The sequence below is a fragment of the Pelophylax lessonae genome (genome assembly GCF_965119305.1).
Source record: "Pelophylax lessonae genome assembly, chromosome: 2".
NCBI classification, from domain to species: Eukaryota; Metazoa; Chordata; class Amphibia; order Anura; family Ranidae; genus Pelophylax; species Pelophylax lessonae.
This window is the reverse complement of record NC_138769.1, coordinates 371,376,952-371,394,724: the sequence shown is the minus strand read 5'-3', so window position 1 is coordinate 371,394,724 and position 17,773 is coordinate 371,376,952. Positions and strand designations below refer to the sequence as shown.

At 46.9% G+C, this 17,773-nt stretch overlaps 1 protein-coding gene across 1 annotated transcript in view; it reads right to left on the bottom strand.

Annotated features, from left to right (window-relative positions):
* S100PBP (S100P binding protein) overlaps window positions 1-999 on the bottom strand; it is a gene marked incomplete at its 5' end in the record, with an annotated part of 87,611 nt that extends 86,612 nt beyond the window's left edge. The window contains one exon of the mRNA XM_082246396.1: window positions 557-999. Coding sequence (XP_082102522.1) covers window positions 557-999 — 443 coding nt within the window. The remainder of the gene's footprint in view (window positions 1-556) is intronic.
* Window positions 1,000-17,773: the final 16,774 nt, after the last annotated feature.

Sequence of the window (17,773 nt, the reverse complement as noted above, 5' to 3'; positions counted from 1 at the left end):
TTGTAATATGGATTGCTAAAGCTCATTTAGGTAGAATTTTAAAAAGGAACTGGTCTAATTCTGGCCAATCCCTTAAAGAACCTGCACACTAGGGGGTTCCAGTGCCAGGGATCACTCGAGAAACACAGACAAGGCCGCCACTTGGACTTTTAACATACTAATTGCAAACCCTTTGTCCGCTCCTTCTTGCAAAAACTCTAAGATGGCTGGGACACCTGCCACCCGCTTTCTGGTGTTTAACCAAGAACAAAAAAAAAAAACTTTCCAACATTTTAAATAAATTGCTTGGGTTACTTTCTTCCTACTAGATAGGATTGTGAGCACAACTCCGTCTGAAAGCACTTTCGATTTCAAGAGACTTTCCACAGATACCAAGCCGACAATTTCAGACTTTTGGTAACTGGACCGGCCCTGAGCCAGCAGATCCTCCCTCAAGCAACATAAGGGAAGGCTCTGACCCCAGACGCAACAGAGCTGAAAAACAAGGCCTTTCACGGGACCACCAGGATCAAAGTGGTGCTCTCCTGAGCAAACTTTTTTAGGACTAGGGGAATACGTTTGAACAGGGAACAGGCGTAGCACAGGTGAAATGTCAATTTCTGAGCCAGGGCTTCTATAACTTTGGCCCCCGTCCTTTTCCAACAAGAAGTACACTGGAACGTTGTTGTTCGACTTGCTGGCGAACAAATCCACGTCTGGGAGGCCCCACTTCTCAGTCACTAGCTGGAAAGAGTCCTTGTCCAGAGACCACTCTAATTCGTGCACCTGATGGCAACTTAAGAAGTCTGCCAGACCATTGCCCACTCCCTGAGGTGGACTGCGAGGATCAAGCTCAGATTTACTTCCGCCCAGACAAAAATGGCACCTGCCAGCCGAATTAAGGAAGGGCACCGTATCCCTCCTTGTCTGTTGACATATGCCACTGCCACCACGCTGTCCGAGAGGACTTGCAAATGGTGACCACTCAGATCTTTGGCGAATGCCCTCAGGGCTTCCCATATCGCCCGCAATTTCCTCCAATTGGCCGATCTTCGAGACTCTGCCCTGGACCAGGACCCCTGGGCCACTTTTGTTCCCCATCCCCAGGCACTGGCCTCCGTGGTAATGGACACTGGGAAGGACCACTGAAGACCCTTCAAGAGGTTTTCCTCGTTCCTCCACCACCAAAGCGTCCGCTTGGTCTTCTGGGATAGGCTAAAGGTTTCGTCCAATGACTTGTTTCCCTTTCCAAACTTTTAAGATGTTGGCTTGGAGACACCTGAAGTGGGCCCTTGCCCAAGGAACCGCTGGAATCATTGCCGCTAAGAGCCCCAGGCCCGAAATGGCTCTCCTGATGGACAGTGGTAGATTGCTTGAAAGGCAATCGCTGTAGCCTTTACCTTTTCCACTTTTTCTGCCATGAAAATAATTTCTTCGCCAGTTTACTTTGTAGCCCAGATAGTACAGGTCTTGTGCTGGGACCAGGTTTTATTTCTCCCGGTTTATTAACCAACCTAGGTCCCCTAGAAAATGAATGGCCACCCACAGGTCCTTCTGTAATTGGGGCAAAGAGTGGGTGAAAAATAAAAGGTCTAAATATGGGATGACGGTAATCCCTTTTAGTCTCGGGGGGGCCAGTGCCTCCGCCAGGACCTTTGTAAAGATTCTGGGGGAAGAGGACAGGCCGAATGGTAGAGCCCTGAACTGAACATGGTGGACTTCCCTCCCCCACTTGATTGCTACTCTCAAAAAGGTTTGCGATTCCTTGTGGATAACCAAATAAGCATCCCTCAAGTCGAAGGAAGCCATATAGCAATTTGGGTGGAGAACCGCTTTTACCGTAAGGATGGTTTCCATCTGAAACCTCCTGTAGGTGACCCATTTGTTTAGAGACTAGGTTCAAAATAAGACGAAATTTGCCTGACGGTTTCTTCACCACGAGAACATGTGAATAGAAACCTTGTTTTGTCTCTTGTTGAGGCACCGGAACCAGGACCCGCTGATCCATCAGGTAGCCAATTTAAGACAGAAATGCAGATGCCTTCTGAGGTTCTCTGGAAGGGGAGGTCATGAACGTCCTTGCGGGCGGAGTGCCCTTGAACTGGATCTGATAGCCCTCCCTGATTATCCTCAGAATAAACCCATATGGGGCAACTTTTTCCCACTGTGGGACGAACTGCCCCAACTTTCCTCCCATCGGGACCCCGTCACTGGGATTTAGGGTTTTTTTTTTAAAGAAAAAAGGATGCCCCCCTTCTGTTTTCCCCTCCCCAACTGTTTCTTAGTGGTTGGTACTTTAGAAGTCTGCAAAAGACTCTCTCTTTTCATCATTGAAGATGCAATGCCCTCAGCTATTAACCCTACATTTTTGTTCAGGCGATATAACAGGCTCTTCCATTCCAAGAGGAATTTACCCAGGGTTAGATCACCACATTGCAACCTCTTGGTGACAGTGAAGGGGTGAGAAAGAAGGTTCTCCAGCTCTTTTGTTTGTGTCCACTGGCTTTCAGTTAATGCAAGATTTTCATTGTCCATTTCTTCTATGAAGTCTAAGTTCAAGCAAACGCTTCACCATTAAATAAGTGCTTCCCCAGCGAGTTGTTTGATCCAAAATGACTCCTTTTCCTGCACATCTTTTCAAAATTGCATCTTGTTTTCGGGGCCCTGGCTGCAACAGTTACTTGCCGTAATTTGCCAATAGTGTAGCTGCATGGCGATCTTTTAATCCATCTCTTATGGCAAGTTGCAGTGTATGAACAGCACATCGCATATGATGAATAGTAGCAAGCTTCAATGCTTCTTCAACAAAGTTGTCTAAAAAAACGTCAGCATTCTCTTCAGTTTCTAAACTTTCTCCAATACTTGCAGAGCTGTCTTCCTCTAACTCTTTTCTTTCATTGATTTTTATTGAGAAAAAGTCAAGTACAAAATACAACAAACATGGTAAAACGATCAGGCTAGACATGGTCCTGAATACCATACATATAAAATTGAGGAGTACTAACATTCGAGGGGGGCATATCCATTAACTGACTGTGTTTGAGGTCAAAGAGGGTAGTCCAAAGATCCACCCCCAACACGCTATGGGAGCTGAAACAGGATGCAGAGGGTCAAGTCCCCATATAGAGGGATGTAAAGCCCAAGAATAAACCACAGGCAATATACAACGAGGTAAGGCGGAGGATATCTCCAGGAGGGAAAGTATGAGGGGACACCATGCCCCCAATAGGTGGCGAGACATGGGTCCAGCACATTCCCCTTCCAGAGAAAGCCCCCAAGAGTGGTAGGGCAGCAAAGAAGGGTGGGGGGGGGGGGAGTAAGGTAGGATAGACTGGAATAGGAGGCTCAAGAGGTTAGCTGAAATAAGGAGGCTCAAGAGGTTAGCTGAAATAAGGAAAGAAAAGAGGAAAAAGAGGGTCTGGCGGCCAGATCAAATGGAAACCTGTACATATTTAGCCCAGGGTTCCCAGATGGTCTCAAATTGAACCACATTATTATTGATAATACCAGAGATTTTTTCCTGTGACATGATCCAGGAGATCTTAAGTTTGGTTTCCCTGATGAACACCCTGGGTGTTTTCCATGCTCTGGCGAGTTTGGCTCCCAGGAGCATAAAATGGAGGAGCTTCTGAGCAGGTTTAGAGAGTTTAGGGACCTTGACCATGAGAAGTGCAATTTGTGGGGACTGAGCGATGGGGTGATCAAGTACTTTACGAATGATCTGGAATAATTTATTCCAGAATAGCCTAATCTTGGGGCAGGCCCAGCAAGTGTGCAAGTGGTCACCAGATGAACCGCAGCCCCTAAAGCACTGTGGAGAGGTGTTTGGAAACATGGCCGCAATGCGGGTAGGGACCAGGTACCATCTGGTTAGCAATTTAACATTAGCTTTGATGAGAGAAACATTCAGTATACCTGTAAAGGAGCGTTGAAGGCGAAAACCCCAGTCGTCCAGGTTCTGCTCCGTTTCCAGGTCCCTCTCCCAGGCTAGCACATATGCAGGTTTGACATCGCTGTTGGATAGTATTGAATAGATGAGGGAAATCCCTCCCCTTGGGTCCCTGGCTTCCGAGCACCAGCGTTCATAAAGAGTGATTTGTGGAGGGTCAGGTTTATCGTCCCATATGGTGTGGAGGAAATGTGATATCTGGGAGTGGCGATATCTCTCAGTGAGGGGCATTTTGAGGAAATTGACACAGTGTGGGAAAGAAAGGGGCCCCATGGAGTTAAAGAAGTGTCCAATGCGAAATAGGCCCTTGTTAAGCCACCAATAGAAGGCTTTGATAATTAACCCAGGGGGAAATAGGGGGTTGTTAAAAACTTCCTCTAACTCTAATATCTGTTTGTTACCTTCATCTGCGTTCATCTTCTCAATTGTGCTCAAAATGTTAGAAGCGTTATCGGTCACAAAACATAAAATCTGTTCCTTTGTAATTTCAAAATCTTCTAGAACACCCTCCACTAACTTCTGAAGGTAATCACTGGTGTGATGTGCCTGAGTGTCCTTTAATCCGAGGGTCCGTGTAATTGTTTTGTTATTTTCATCCACAAATCTAACATTAATAGCAAAATAATTGACTCGGACGTGTGCATGCATCCATTTTAAAGAACTTTCTGTAGTTCTTCCTTTTTACATTTGGCCTCAATTATAAGTTTCCTTTATACCAAGTCATTAATTATAACTTTTTGTGAATTGGGACATTTAAACTTGCTTTTTTTTTTAAATTCCAATCTAAATGGAGTAGGAGTCGGTGCATTGTTTGTCGACTCCGTCTCCCCAAAATTTCCTCCGACTCCTCGACTCCGATTCCACGGCCCTGCTTCAGGGTTTGGTACATTTTGTCATGCAGGTAAAAGGATATCTCTTCCTCTTTGATATCCAGAGTTTCAAAAGCTAACTCCTAGCAAGGCCTCCACTTCTTCAAATGAAAGCTTGTATCTAGGCGATTTTGTCCCAAGCTCAAGGACATCCCTGGAAGAAGCTGCTTTACTCAGCTCCTCCAGGGAATCCAATCCACCTCCCCAGTTTCCCTTGCCGTCATCTCTGTCTTTTACCTCCAGCAATTAAGTCCTTACATGCCCCCATCGCCTCTTTATAAACTAACTTGTCTATACAAGGTTTGCAGAGCGGTTTGTTCCAGCCCTCCTTAAATTTAGATGCACAGGCCGAACATCTCTTCCTCCCCCCTGATTTCTCAGTTTCTTTTGGCAGAGGCTGAAAGAAGAGAGAAGGGAAAGAGGAAAAAATAAAATAAAAAGCTGTCAGACACCTTAGTTAAAAAAAAAAAAAAAGGTGCACCGCCACCAACACCCCCACTGCCTGTGAAAAGGTGCCTATCGGATTCCATGGCTCTTTAGCCTGAATCCAGCCTCCTGAGGGAGAGAGGGCAAGGATAAAAACAAAAGGCTACCTGATGGGCTCCTCTCTCTCACCCAGCCCTACAGGCTATTCCTGCCTACCTCTGAGCCGGGCCGGTGCCACTGCCACTTGGTACCGCTGGCTCCATCCTCCTCCTGTACCATTGCGCCGTTGGTAGCTACATGTGGCTGGTGTCTTAAATAAACCGCCAGGGCTCCGGCGTCCCCGCCATTGCAAGACCCGGAACCGGAAGTGATGCGTCGGAAGCTCCGCCCTCCTCCTGCGTTCCAAAGGCCAGAACTCAAGGCCTCCGCACGCGCCCCCTGCCCAGCTCTCACCGGAAACCATCTGGTCCGGTAGAGAAATGTCTCCCCCGCCGGAAGAGCTGGGCAGCAGATATTCAGCCCTCCCCGGGTTGCAAGGAGTAGAAGTGCCGGTCTCCAGCTTCGTCAGCCTCGCCTGGGGCCTCACTCTGCGGATACCAGGTACCAGCTCCATACCTGCTCCTCCTCCGGTAGAGGAAACATAAAAGACTGAGGAGGAGGGATGGTGACTGCCCTTAAGTCACCTGTTTGTTTCCTGTCTCAACTATGCTGTCCTGGACAGACGACTGGAGAAAAAAGGGGCACCACTCCCAACTGTCAAGTGTAATAGAAAGTGACCAGCGAGAGAGATTCTCCCCCCCCCCCCACCCCTTCACCAATAAACGTCACACAAAACGTCATCATCTGCCGCCAGTACATCAGACCTGACCAGCCTTAGAGGGGGCCGATGACCACAATCACTTATCTAAGGAACGGCAATAACAAACTTTATGATGTGTACGTGAAGAGGGTTGGAAACACAATGAAACGGAGGGTGAGGGAGTGGCCTTTCAACTGCTTTTGGTATTTTGTTTCCTGTAGAAGGTGGAGCTGATCAGTTTGTGGTCCTGGAAGATCACATTCCTAATTAAAGAGTGACCAGCGATCCACCTGCCTCCCTCCTAAAGCCCGTCAACCAGTATTTAAAGGATAAGTTCACCTTTTAAAGAAAAAAAAAAAGAAAAAAAAAAAAAAAAAACACACTTTTTTGCAGGTACGCGGTTTTTTTTTTGGGCCTCGTACAGGGAGGAAGTTTCACACTGACAGGAAGAATCAATGCACTACTAGAGTGCTCAACAGTGCTGTGTTAGTTCACGGAGAACTAAAAGCCGATGGGATGTCGGTATTCGTAGTTCATCAATTCACAAAACTCTAAATGAATGATGCGCCTGCGTGGGTGGAGCCCTGCAAGGCCACGCCCTGTACTGCTGTCACACCAGGAGATTGGATCCCCAAGTGGCTGAAGGAGTGGCAACATGTTACATGTTCCAGCCTAAAAATGGGTGGAACATTTAACATTTTCCGGAAGGTGAACTTATCTTTTAACCAGTTGCCGACCGCCCCACGCAGACATACTGCGGCAGGGCAGCCCCGCCGGAGATGTGCTTCCGCTGTGTTTAGCCACAGTGGGAGGCGGGCCGCAATCGTCAGAGAAACTGACAGAAGACCTGCCTGCTTATGTAAACAAAGCAGGCGGGTCTTCTGTCACACTGGCAGAGAGGGATCAGGAGTTTCAGCTAAGCTGAAACCCCGATCTCTCTGTGCCTCTCACAGAGCCCTTCCCCCCCACAGTGAGTAAGCACAGTTAGGCATATATTAACCCCTTTGATCACCCCCAGTGTTAACCCCTTCCCTGACAGTGTCATTTATATAGTAACAATGCATATTATTTAGCACTGATTACTGTATTAATGTCACTGGTCCCCAAAAATGTGTAAAAAATATCAGTTAGGGGTCTGATCTGTCCGCCACAATGTCGCAGTTCCGCTAAAAATTGCTGATCGCCGCCATTACTAATAAAAAAAAAAAAAAAAAAAAAAAAGTCCAAAAATCTATTCTGTAGTTTGTAAACGCTATAACTTGCGCAAACCAATTAAAATACGCTTTTTGGGATTTTTTTTAACAAAAATATGTAGCAGAATATAAATTGGCCTAAAATGATAAAAAAAATGGATTTTTTTTATTGGGAATGTTTTATAGCGGGACTTTTGCGGGACTTTTGCGGGACTGCGGTGGACAGATTGGACCCCTAACTGACATTGACACTTTTGGGGGTACCAGCGACATTACTTCAGTAATCAGTGCTATAAATATGCAGTTACTGTAAAAGTTACACTGGCAGGGAAAGGGTTAACTTTACTGGTGATCCAGGGGTTAAGTGTGTCCCTAGGGGCGTGATTCTAACTGTCAGGGGGCGTGGCTTTTGAGATCACAGAGACATGCGTTCCTATATAGCAGGATCCCATAGCCTCTGTGATAATCTAAGGGAGAATGACAGACGGCTGTGTTTACATCAGCCGTCTGTCTTTTTCCCTCTCCTGCGGGAGATCACGAGTGGCCGGCGGCCATCGGAGCCGCCGGTCACACGCGATGGCTCCCCAAGTCCCCCACAGGCTTATGAGCGAGCGATGTAGCGGTACGTCACTTTGCCCAGCAGCGACAGTGCCGCAGTATATGTATGGTGGGCAGAGCGCAAGTGGTTAAGAAACAAAACAAAAACAGCTTCCAGACCTGTTACAACTTACAGATTACATTATGAATAACCAGTAATCAAATTCATATTCTAAAAACAAATTCATGCTACCGATAGGCAGTACTGCAAGAGAAGAGAATATCCCTTCAAAACCTGGGACTGTCCCTTACAGTTCCAGTAGTTTATTTTTTTTTTTTAGATACACTATTACATACCTTATGTTTCTTGTGGTCTTTGAGCTAGTACAGTCACCAATACTGGACCAAGCAGGAAGTCAGAGACCGGAATATAAAGCATGGAGACGGTAAACAGGACTTAAACTGGGGAGGTTAAAAAAAGAGAAAGAAATTAGCTTCCAGAACTGTTACAGCTTAAGTCGGCCATAGACAGTTTGCATCTTGGCTGGTACAGCAGAAACCGGCCGAGATTTGAACCATGTATGAGCAGGCTGAATGTACCCAAGTTGATTTATTTTACATTTGATTGCTAGCAGCTGTTATAGCCACTAGCAATTATTAAAGTGTTCACCTGGCTGGGATGTCTTCCCCATCCAAGAGAGCACCATGGCTCTGCAGATGTGATTCCCCTGTCAGCATGTCTGTGTTGATTGGGGAATCGAGGAACTCTCTTTCCTGCAACCACGAGAAATTTGCTTCTTTTATGGCTGGCCTTAGAGTCATTATCAATAACTATTAATAATCAAATTCCCTTCTGAAAATGTAATTTCATGGTACCAATAGTCAGTACTCAAAAAAGGGGATAATAATATCCTTTCAAAACCTGAGACTATCCCTTTCAAAACAACGATAGCTGACAACATTTTCCCATGTAACTAAAGTGCTTCATTTTCTGATGTATTCTGAAAACAGTTTTGCATCTATTCACATTAAAGTGGAACTTGAGTCAGAAAATGAAGTCCTGCTAGATCCCTTCAGGCTGGCCCATTTTGGAGGTATAGCTATGTAAAACATTAAAAATAAGTTCCTATATTGTTTATAATCCAGTAATACACTGTCTCAGCCCGCTCAGCACATGCTCAGTTTCGCTCTATTTTAGGCACTGCTGAGTTTGTAGAGGCCCATCTGCTGACAGCCTTAAAGCCTCGTACACACGCGTCCAAAATGGGCAGGGAATTTTTGTCCGACAACCGATCTGCCGATTTTCGGCTTGTTAGTATGATGCTTCCGACAACCGACTCCGACTTTTCGGCCGGAAAAAATCTGGTGTGCAGACTATAAAATTTTTGTCCGCCGTCAAAACACGGGCGATTTTCATGCAGTCAGTAAAGATTTAGACGGAAAAATCTAATGAGCAAGACTGGGCATGCTCAGAGAAGAAAGAACATAAAGAAAGCAAACCAACACATGACATCACTTCTGAAGTAGAATTTTATTGGGTGAGAAAATTCGTGTGCAGTCTAGAGCACATTCCAACCAACAAAACACAACTCTGGACAAAAGACGGACGATCGGTCGGCCGATAATCATTGCGTGTGTACTAGGCTTTAGGCTGGGTTCACACTAGCTGTGGCCACAGCTCCCAGCATGGGGACCATTTCAGGTGTGAGTCAGGTCCAAACTTTTGGCTGAATTCACACCTGAAACGGTACAGAAGACGCACAGGACCCTTCTGCAATCTCAGGACCGCGAAAGCCCTGGAGGTATGTGAACTGGCTCCATTGAGAGCCTGTCACACTCTCCTGTCATGCAAATTGGATGTGGGGAAACCCGCATCCAATTCACATCAGTGTGAACCCAGGCTAAAGCAGAAAAAAACCTCCTATCCTCTACAGCCAAGGAAGCTGCTTCTGTTTGATCTGCAACTTCCATGGTGGTTCACGTGATCAATTATAACACCAGCCATTTGATGGTTTGACAGTTTGGTTCAGGACACTATCAAATGTGACAGTTAGCAATCCCAGCGTTCCAGAAATGTAACTGTTAAATTGATGGGTTTAGTTCCACTTTATGATTACTGCTGTTCAGGGACTCTGGGCTTCAGCAAAACGGCAGCCTCTAGTGGTAGCATAATTATTATTGTGGAATGTATGTTCCTTGCTAAAGAACAATATTTTTCTCATCAAGTTGTTATGGGTAAAGTTCCACTTTAAGTAATCATTTTCAGATGATTGTATGAGCATTTTTTTTTTGAGGGTACCACTTTTTAAGCAAATGGTAAATGATCACTTGTACACAGGCCAGCCGAGCCTGTCAAGTGCAATACCTGGCCTATTTCCTCCGCCCAGGAGAACAATGCCACCGCCTTGTCATACATGAATAGCAGTGATGTACTCAAGTATGTTGCAGTGCTATTGTAAACATGAGTGCAACATAAAAACATTTAAAAAAAAATTAATTTCTATTCCCCCCCCCCCTATAAAATGCCAGTATTCTGTACTGGTGTTTCTAATGGCCACCAATAGAAATATGTACTAAATGTAGAACTAAAGGTGATGCTCAAAGTAATGTTGCTCTAGGTGAGTGACCGATTCTCACATGTTCTGAACTGGAACTCAGGCTGCTGCACAGCTTGCTTGTGAGATTCAGTAACTTGCACAAATCCGGAATATGAGGTTTAAGTAGGCCTAACTTTAGCGTGCAATGCGCTACGTTTTAATCTTTTAAAAATACGCTTTAATACTTCAATAAATTTACCAAGGAGTGAAGCAGTATTCCAGATGAACTAAAGGTGATACTTTTTTCATTTTGGAGATAGTAAGGCTTGGTTCACACAGCCGCAACTTGGGATCCGACTTGTGAGACCCCAAGTTGCATGAAGTGAAAACCCATTTTAATCAATGAGAGCCTCTTAATTAACACTACTGAAGTTGCTCCCACTTTAGAAAAGGTTCCTGTACTACTTCAAGGTGACTTCTATTCGAATTATACCCATAGACTTTAATGGAAGTTGCCAACAAGTTGGATCTTTATAATAATGCGATTTAGATCCAACATTACAGGAGGAGTACCCACACAGTGCATGGCATCTTCCTGTATGCGGTCATCTCTGCATACCTGCACAAGACAAAGTTGCATCAAAGTAGTACTTAAGTCACATCAGATCACCAGGAAGTCGCCTGGCAAAGTTACACTGTCGGACGTGGTAGTGTGAACCAAACCTAAGCCCCTGTTCAAATCGGGCCTGATTTGACATGTCAAATCAAAGCCTATTGCTGGCAACGTCCGAATCGGTGCGACGCCAACTTTGCGGCGCTGCACCGATTCCCAAATGTACTTTCTGCACTACTTTTGGCGACTTCAGGGGCGATTTTAATAAACATCTGAATGAACCTGCACAGATGTCTGTCAAATCGCTCCCAAACTCGCACGGACATGCAGGTTTGAAATTGTTCAGCTGAATTCGCACAATTTCAAATCCACCCTCACTGTGAATCTGCGTTTAGATAGGGTAATAACCAATGTATTCCCCCAGCTATATGCCATTGGGGAGATTTCCTGTTCCATAGCCATACCAGAAAGTGAGAGGAAACCCCTCCAAAGTGAGATAATCCCTGGTTGTCACGATAACTACTGTCCCCATTGGAAGGATTTCCCCTCTTTTCCTGTTCTGGGGACAACCAGAAATCTGGGATTTTTTTCCTTTCAGTGAGAATAGGACAATTAGGGAAAGCTGAGCTCCCTATGGGGTGCACAGACAGCAATAAAAACCTGAAAGGGCTTCTAATCCCTCTCCATTCTATCCAATACTAATAAAGAATTGCTGCCATTAGCTGTAGATGAAGAAGTCCGCAGACAGCTGAAAGTTCCCACATCATGGACACCATAATAGAGAGGGGGGGGCATTGCTCCAACAGACATGAGAGGATAATAGAGGGGGGGGGGGGGCATTGCTCCAACAGACATGAGAGGATAATAGAGGGGGGGGCATTGCTCCAACATACATGAGAGGATAATAGAGGGGGGGACATTGCTCCAACATACATGAGAGGATAATAGAGGGGGGGACATTGCTCCAACAGACATGAGAGGATAATAGAGGGGGGGACATTGCTCCAACAGACATGAGAGGATAATAGAGGGGGGGACATTGCTCCAACATACATGAGAGGATAATAGAGGGGGGGGGGACATTGCTCCAACAGACATGAGAGGATAATAGAGGGGGGGGACATTGCTCCAACAGACATGAGAGGATAATAGAGGGGGGGACATTGCTCCAACATACATGAGAGGATAATAGAGGGGGGGGGACATTGCTCCAACAGACATGAGAGGATAATAGAGGGGGGGGACATTGCTCCAACAGACATGAGAGGATAATAGAGGGGGGGGACATTGGTCCAACAGACATGAGAGGATAATAGAGGGGGGGGGGGGCATTGCTCCAACAGACATGAGAGGATAATAGAGGGAGAGCATTGCTCCAACAGACATGAGAGGATAATAGAGGGAGAGCATTGCTCTAACAGACATGAGAGGACAGTGCTGGGAGGCGGTAGAGCTCTTCATTAGGTAGGCCTGAGTCCTGAGCCGGCCAGACAGACCACCGACATTTACCTGCGAACGACCCGCAGGACGGAACAACGTGAACAAGTATAAAAGCAGCCAGAGTCCGCTACATTATACAAGACTGAGTGAGGAGGACCAGAACACTCCGGACCGGACACAGCTGCCTGTATCCGGGCTTCTACTATAACGGCAGCCCGGCTTCCCTCACTCCGCACTAACTTCCTACCGTTACCTGCTCTGCACTCTCTCTAACTTTCACGTGCATGCGCGCCTACTCAGACCAATCAGCGCGAGCAGACAAGCTCAGCCGAGTGCCGAATGCATCGATGTGAACGTCTGACGCAATCCGCGGCTACTAGGAACTGGGTGATCGGCTGGACACACGTGAGCCGGTGTTCCGTGAGAACACCGGTAAGGAGACCCTCTGAGGCTGGTAACATCATGAAAGGGCGACTCTATGTGACAGGTACCAGAAGGTACTCGTATCCTGTGATATGGGCCTCCTGCTCACCATGCTGGGTGTCTGAGGTATTATGGATGTGATGTGAGGCGGTGACAGCTGTTCCAGGCAATATTTCTCCAGTATTGGAGGCTGAGTAGAGGAAGTCCAGGATTTCCTGGGACTAACATTATCTTCCTGGGGTTGTGTCCCCAATACTTAACCACTTAAGCCCCGGAAGATTTTACCCCCATTCCGACAGGGTTTTTTTTGCGATTTTTTTTTTTTTTCCTGCGTGACTTTAACGGACAATTGCGCAGTCGTGCGACGCTGTACCTAAACGAATTTCACGTCCTTTTTTTCCCACAAACAGAGCTTTCTTTTGGTGGTATTTGATCACCTGTGCGATTTTTTTTTTTTTTTTTTTTTTTTTTTTTTTTTTTTTTTTTTTTTTGATCATGCACTATAAACAAAAAAAGCGTAAATTTTGCAAAAATAACAATATTTTTCACATTTTTTTATATGAAATTCCCAAAAAAAATGTAAAAATCTAAATTTTTTAACATTTTCAGCCAATTTGTTTTATGCTACATATGTTTGGTAAAAAAAAATCGCAAAAAGCGTATTTTGATTGGTTTGCACAAAAAGTTATCGCGTTTACTAACTAAGGGAAAGTTTTTTTTGTCATTTTTGGTGTTTTTATTTTTAACGAGTAATGGCGGCGATCTGCAATTTTTTTTTTTTGCGGGACTGCGACATTGTGGCGGACAGAGCGGACCCTTGACTGACATTTTTGACACTTTTGGGGTTACCAGTGACATTACTGCAGTAATGAGTGCTAAAAATATGCACTGTTACTGTAAAAATGACACAGGAAGGGTTTAACTGTATTGAACAGGGAGGGGTTAAGTGTGTCCTAGGGGCGTGATTCTAACTGTAGTGGGACAGGTCTCCTATTGTAAAAACAGAGATCAACGGTTCTACATAGGAGAACCGTCTGATCTCCATTTTTACACAGGGGAGAATGACAGGCGGCTTGTTTACATAAGCCGCCCGACTTTCTCCCACTCTACCGACGATCGTAGTGTGACCGGTGGACATCGGGTCCGCGCAGTGTTGCCAACCCCCCGGAGGGAAATTTACTGGCAGAACGTCCAAAATTTACGGACGGCACAAATTTTTTACTGGAACTGCAAAAATGTACATAAACAGGCTGTTTTCAGTGCTAAACCGTGCAAATATCAATACTTAAACTATAAACATGTAGATAGTGCTATTAGCAATGTGTTTAGGTTAAACAAAAGTCAAAAAACATATTTCTCCATTTACATGAAGGTCAGATTAATAACCCAGCCAGCACAGCGTTCCCACATATATCAGAGTGTGCAGGATTTCCCTTACAGTGTAACTCTGACATAAAGAGGAATGCTGCAGATCTTGATTTAAGTGGGTGCTCTGGTGACCAGAAACCGCCTTATATCAGAGTCCACTGCATTCCCCTTTACATCAGAGTTCCCTTTTACATCAGGGTCCGCAGAGTTCCCCCTTCGCACTGTAAGGGGAGAATACTGCAGACTCTGATGTAGAGAGGAATATCAGGAACTCTGATAGGGGGGTGGGAGGGGACTCTGGTGACCAGAGACCACCTTCCACAGATTAATTACACTAAGGTAAGGGGGGGGGGAATTCCCTGCTATAAGGGGGAAACCTTTACATCAGTTCCCCCTTACATTATTGTATTCACCCAGCCCTTACATCAGTGACCCCCCCCTTAGACTGGCCTGGCAGCGCTGTCACTTACCTGAGGGTGGTCAGAGGCTGCGGAAATGATACGGGAGGTGGTCAGATGCTGTGGACATCATACCGGAGGAGGTCAGAGACTGCGGACGTTCTACAAGAGATGGTCAGAGGCTGCGCGGACATGGTACAGGAGGTATTGAGAGGCTGCAGACACCCCCCATTCCCCCCAACAGTAGTGTCCTAATCTGCCCCACTTCACCCTCCACATCAGTGTCCACCTCTGCCACCTTTTACATCACCCTCCCACAGCAGAGTCCTCCTCTGCCCACCTTCATATACCCTCTACAGCACTGTCCTTCTGTGCCCCCTCCAGCCCCCATAGTACTGTCCTTCTGTGCCCCCTCCAGTCCCCATAGTACTGTCCTTCTGTGCCCCCATAGTACTGTCCTTCTGTGTCCCCTTCAGCCCCCATAGTACTGTCCTGTGCCCCCTTCAGACCCCATAGTACTGTCCTGTGCCCCCTTCAGACCCCGTAGTACTGTCCTGTGCCCCCTTCAGACCCCATAGTACTGTCCTGTGCCCCCTTCGGACCCCATAGTACTGTCCTGTGCCCCCTTCGGACCCCATAGTACTGTCCTGTGCCCCCTTCAGACCCCATAGTACTGTCCTGTGCCCCCTTCAGACCCCATAGTACTGTCCTGTGCCCCCTTCAGACCCCATAGTACTGTCCTGTGCCCCCTTCAGACCCCATAGTACTGTCCTGTGCCCCCTTCAGACCCCATAGTACTGTCCTGTGCCCCCTTCAGACCCCATAGTACTGTCCTGTGCCCCCTTCAGACCCCATAGTACTGTCCTGTGCCCCCTTCAGACCTCATAGTACTGTCCTGTGCCCCCTTCAGACCCCATAGTACTGTCCTGTGCCCCCTTCAGACCCCATAGTGCTGTCCTGTGCCCCCTTCAGACCCCATAGTGCTGTCCTGTGCCCCCTTCAGACCCCATAGTGCTGTCCTGTGCCCCCTTCAGACCCCATAGTGCTGTCCTGTGCCCCCTTCAGACCCCATAGTACTGTCCTGTGCCCCCTTCAGACCCCATAGTACTGTCCTGTGCCCCCTTCAGACCCCATAGTACTGTCCTGTGTCCTCTTCAGACCCCATAGTACTGTCCTGTGCCCCCTTCAGACCCCATAGTACTGTCCTGTGCCCCCTTCAGACCCCATAGTACTGTCCTGTGCCCCCTTCAGACCCCATAGTACTGTCCTGTGCCCCCTTCAGACCTTATAGTACTGTCCTGTGCCCCCTTCAGACCTTATAGTACTGTCCTGTGCCCCCTTCAGACCCCATAGTACTGTCCTGTGCCCCCTTCAGACCCCATAGTGCTGTCCTGTGCCCCCTTCAGACCCCATAGTGCTGTCCTGTGCCCCCTTCAGACCCCATAGTGCTGTCCTGTGCCCCCTTCAGACCCCATAGTGCTGTCCTGTGCCCCCTTCAGACCCCATAGTGCTGTCCTGTGCCCCCTTCAGACCCCATAGTGCTGTCCTGTGCCCCCTTTAGTCCCCACAGGCACTGTCCTCTGCCATCTTCTTACATGAGTGTCCTCCTGTCCTCCACTTCTCTAGCCACAGCGCCAGTGCAGTGCCCAGTAAAGCCAATGCTTCTCTCACCATGGAAGGAAGCTGCTATCTAGCAATGGGGCGATCCTGACGGTCCTGACCTGGCTTATAGAGATGTAAAAGCTGCATCCTCCCGAGTCCCGCCTCTTGCCGACGCCGCGTGTGTGTGGCTGTGTGCGGTGAACCGCGTCCGGTATCCTCCTCCCGCCCGGCATCATTTTAAATTTTTACGACGGCTCCCAAGTCCCGCCTCCCGTGCGGCATGACATCACCAGTGGGTGGCGGCAGACTCGAGATCGCTAGACTCGTCGAGTCAGACTCGATGATTTCCGGAACTGCGCATGCGCAGTTCTCATCTGAGCCCGAAGCAGCCATTTTTACTGGCACTTACTGGCTCCTACGGGCATTTACGGGCAGCCTTAAAGTGCCCTGATTTTACGGGCTGTCCGTAAATATACGGACGGTTGGCAACACTGGGTCCGCGGGTCACACGTGCAGACTCCTCCGTGAACGAGCCGTTATTGGCTCACAAACCGGTCACAGGCTAGTGACGTATATATACGTCACTTTGCCTGGCCGGGGCTGACCGCCGCAGTATATCTACTTGCGGCGGTCGGCAAGTAGTTAAATCGGTTGTTACCCAAAAAAAAAAAAAAGATCCTGTTCCTTTAACCACTTAAAGAGGAAGTAAACCCTCCTCTGCAAGGTGTACCTATAGGTAAGCGTATGATAAGGCTTACCTATAGGTACTGTAAATATCTCCTAAACATGTACCGTTTAGGAGATATTTAGCTTGCATGCAGCCAGTGACATCACTGGCGCATGCGCTCTGAAGGAACGGCCACTCGTGCCCTTCCTTCAGAGCCAAGTGCCGTGAAAGTCGGCTCCCGCGTGCATGCGCGGGAGTGACGTCACCGCGGCTCCAGCCAATCGGATGGCCGGATGCCGCAAAGCAGGAAGAAGAGTTGCCGAACATGTTGCCCATGAGGGAGGTGAGCGAGCTGCACTGCGGAGCTTCGTTCTAAGTTAAGTATTTCATAATGTGCTAGTATGCGATGCATACTAGCTCATTATGTGTTTGTCTTTCAGGTGTTTGTTTTTTTTACATTCTGAGGTTTACAACCTCTTTAAGCCCCAGAAGGTTTACCCCCCTCATGACCAGGCCATTTTTTGCGATACGGCACTGCGTTACTTTAACTGACCGTTGTACGGACATGCGATGCTGTACCTAAATAAAATTGATGTCCTTTTTTTCCCCACAGATAGAGCTTTCTTTTGGTGGTATTTGAACACCTCTGCGGTTTTTATTTTCCGCGCTATAAACAAAAAAGCAGCGACAAAGAGCGGTAAAAAAAAAACTATTTTTTTACTTTCTGCTAAAAAAAAGCATATCCAACAAAAAATGTAAAAAATCAAATTTCTTCATTAATTTAAGCCAAGTATTCTGCTTCATATTTTTTGGTAAAACAAAAATCCCAATATGTGTATATTATTTGGTTTGCGCAAAAGTTATAGCGTCTAAAAGCTTTGGGATATTTTTATGGCTTTTTTATTTATTTTTTACTAGTAATGGCGGTGGTCAGCTATTTTTAGCGGGACTGCGACATTATGGCGGACAACTC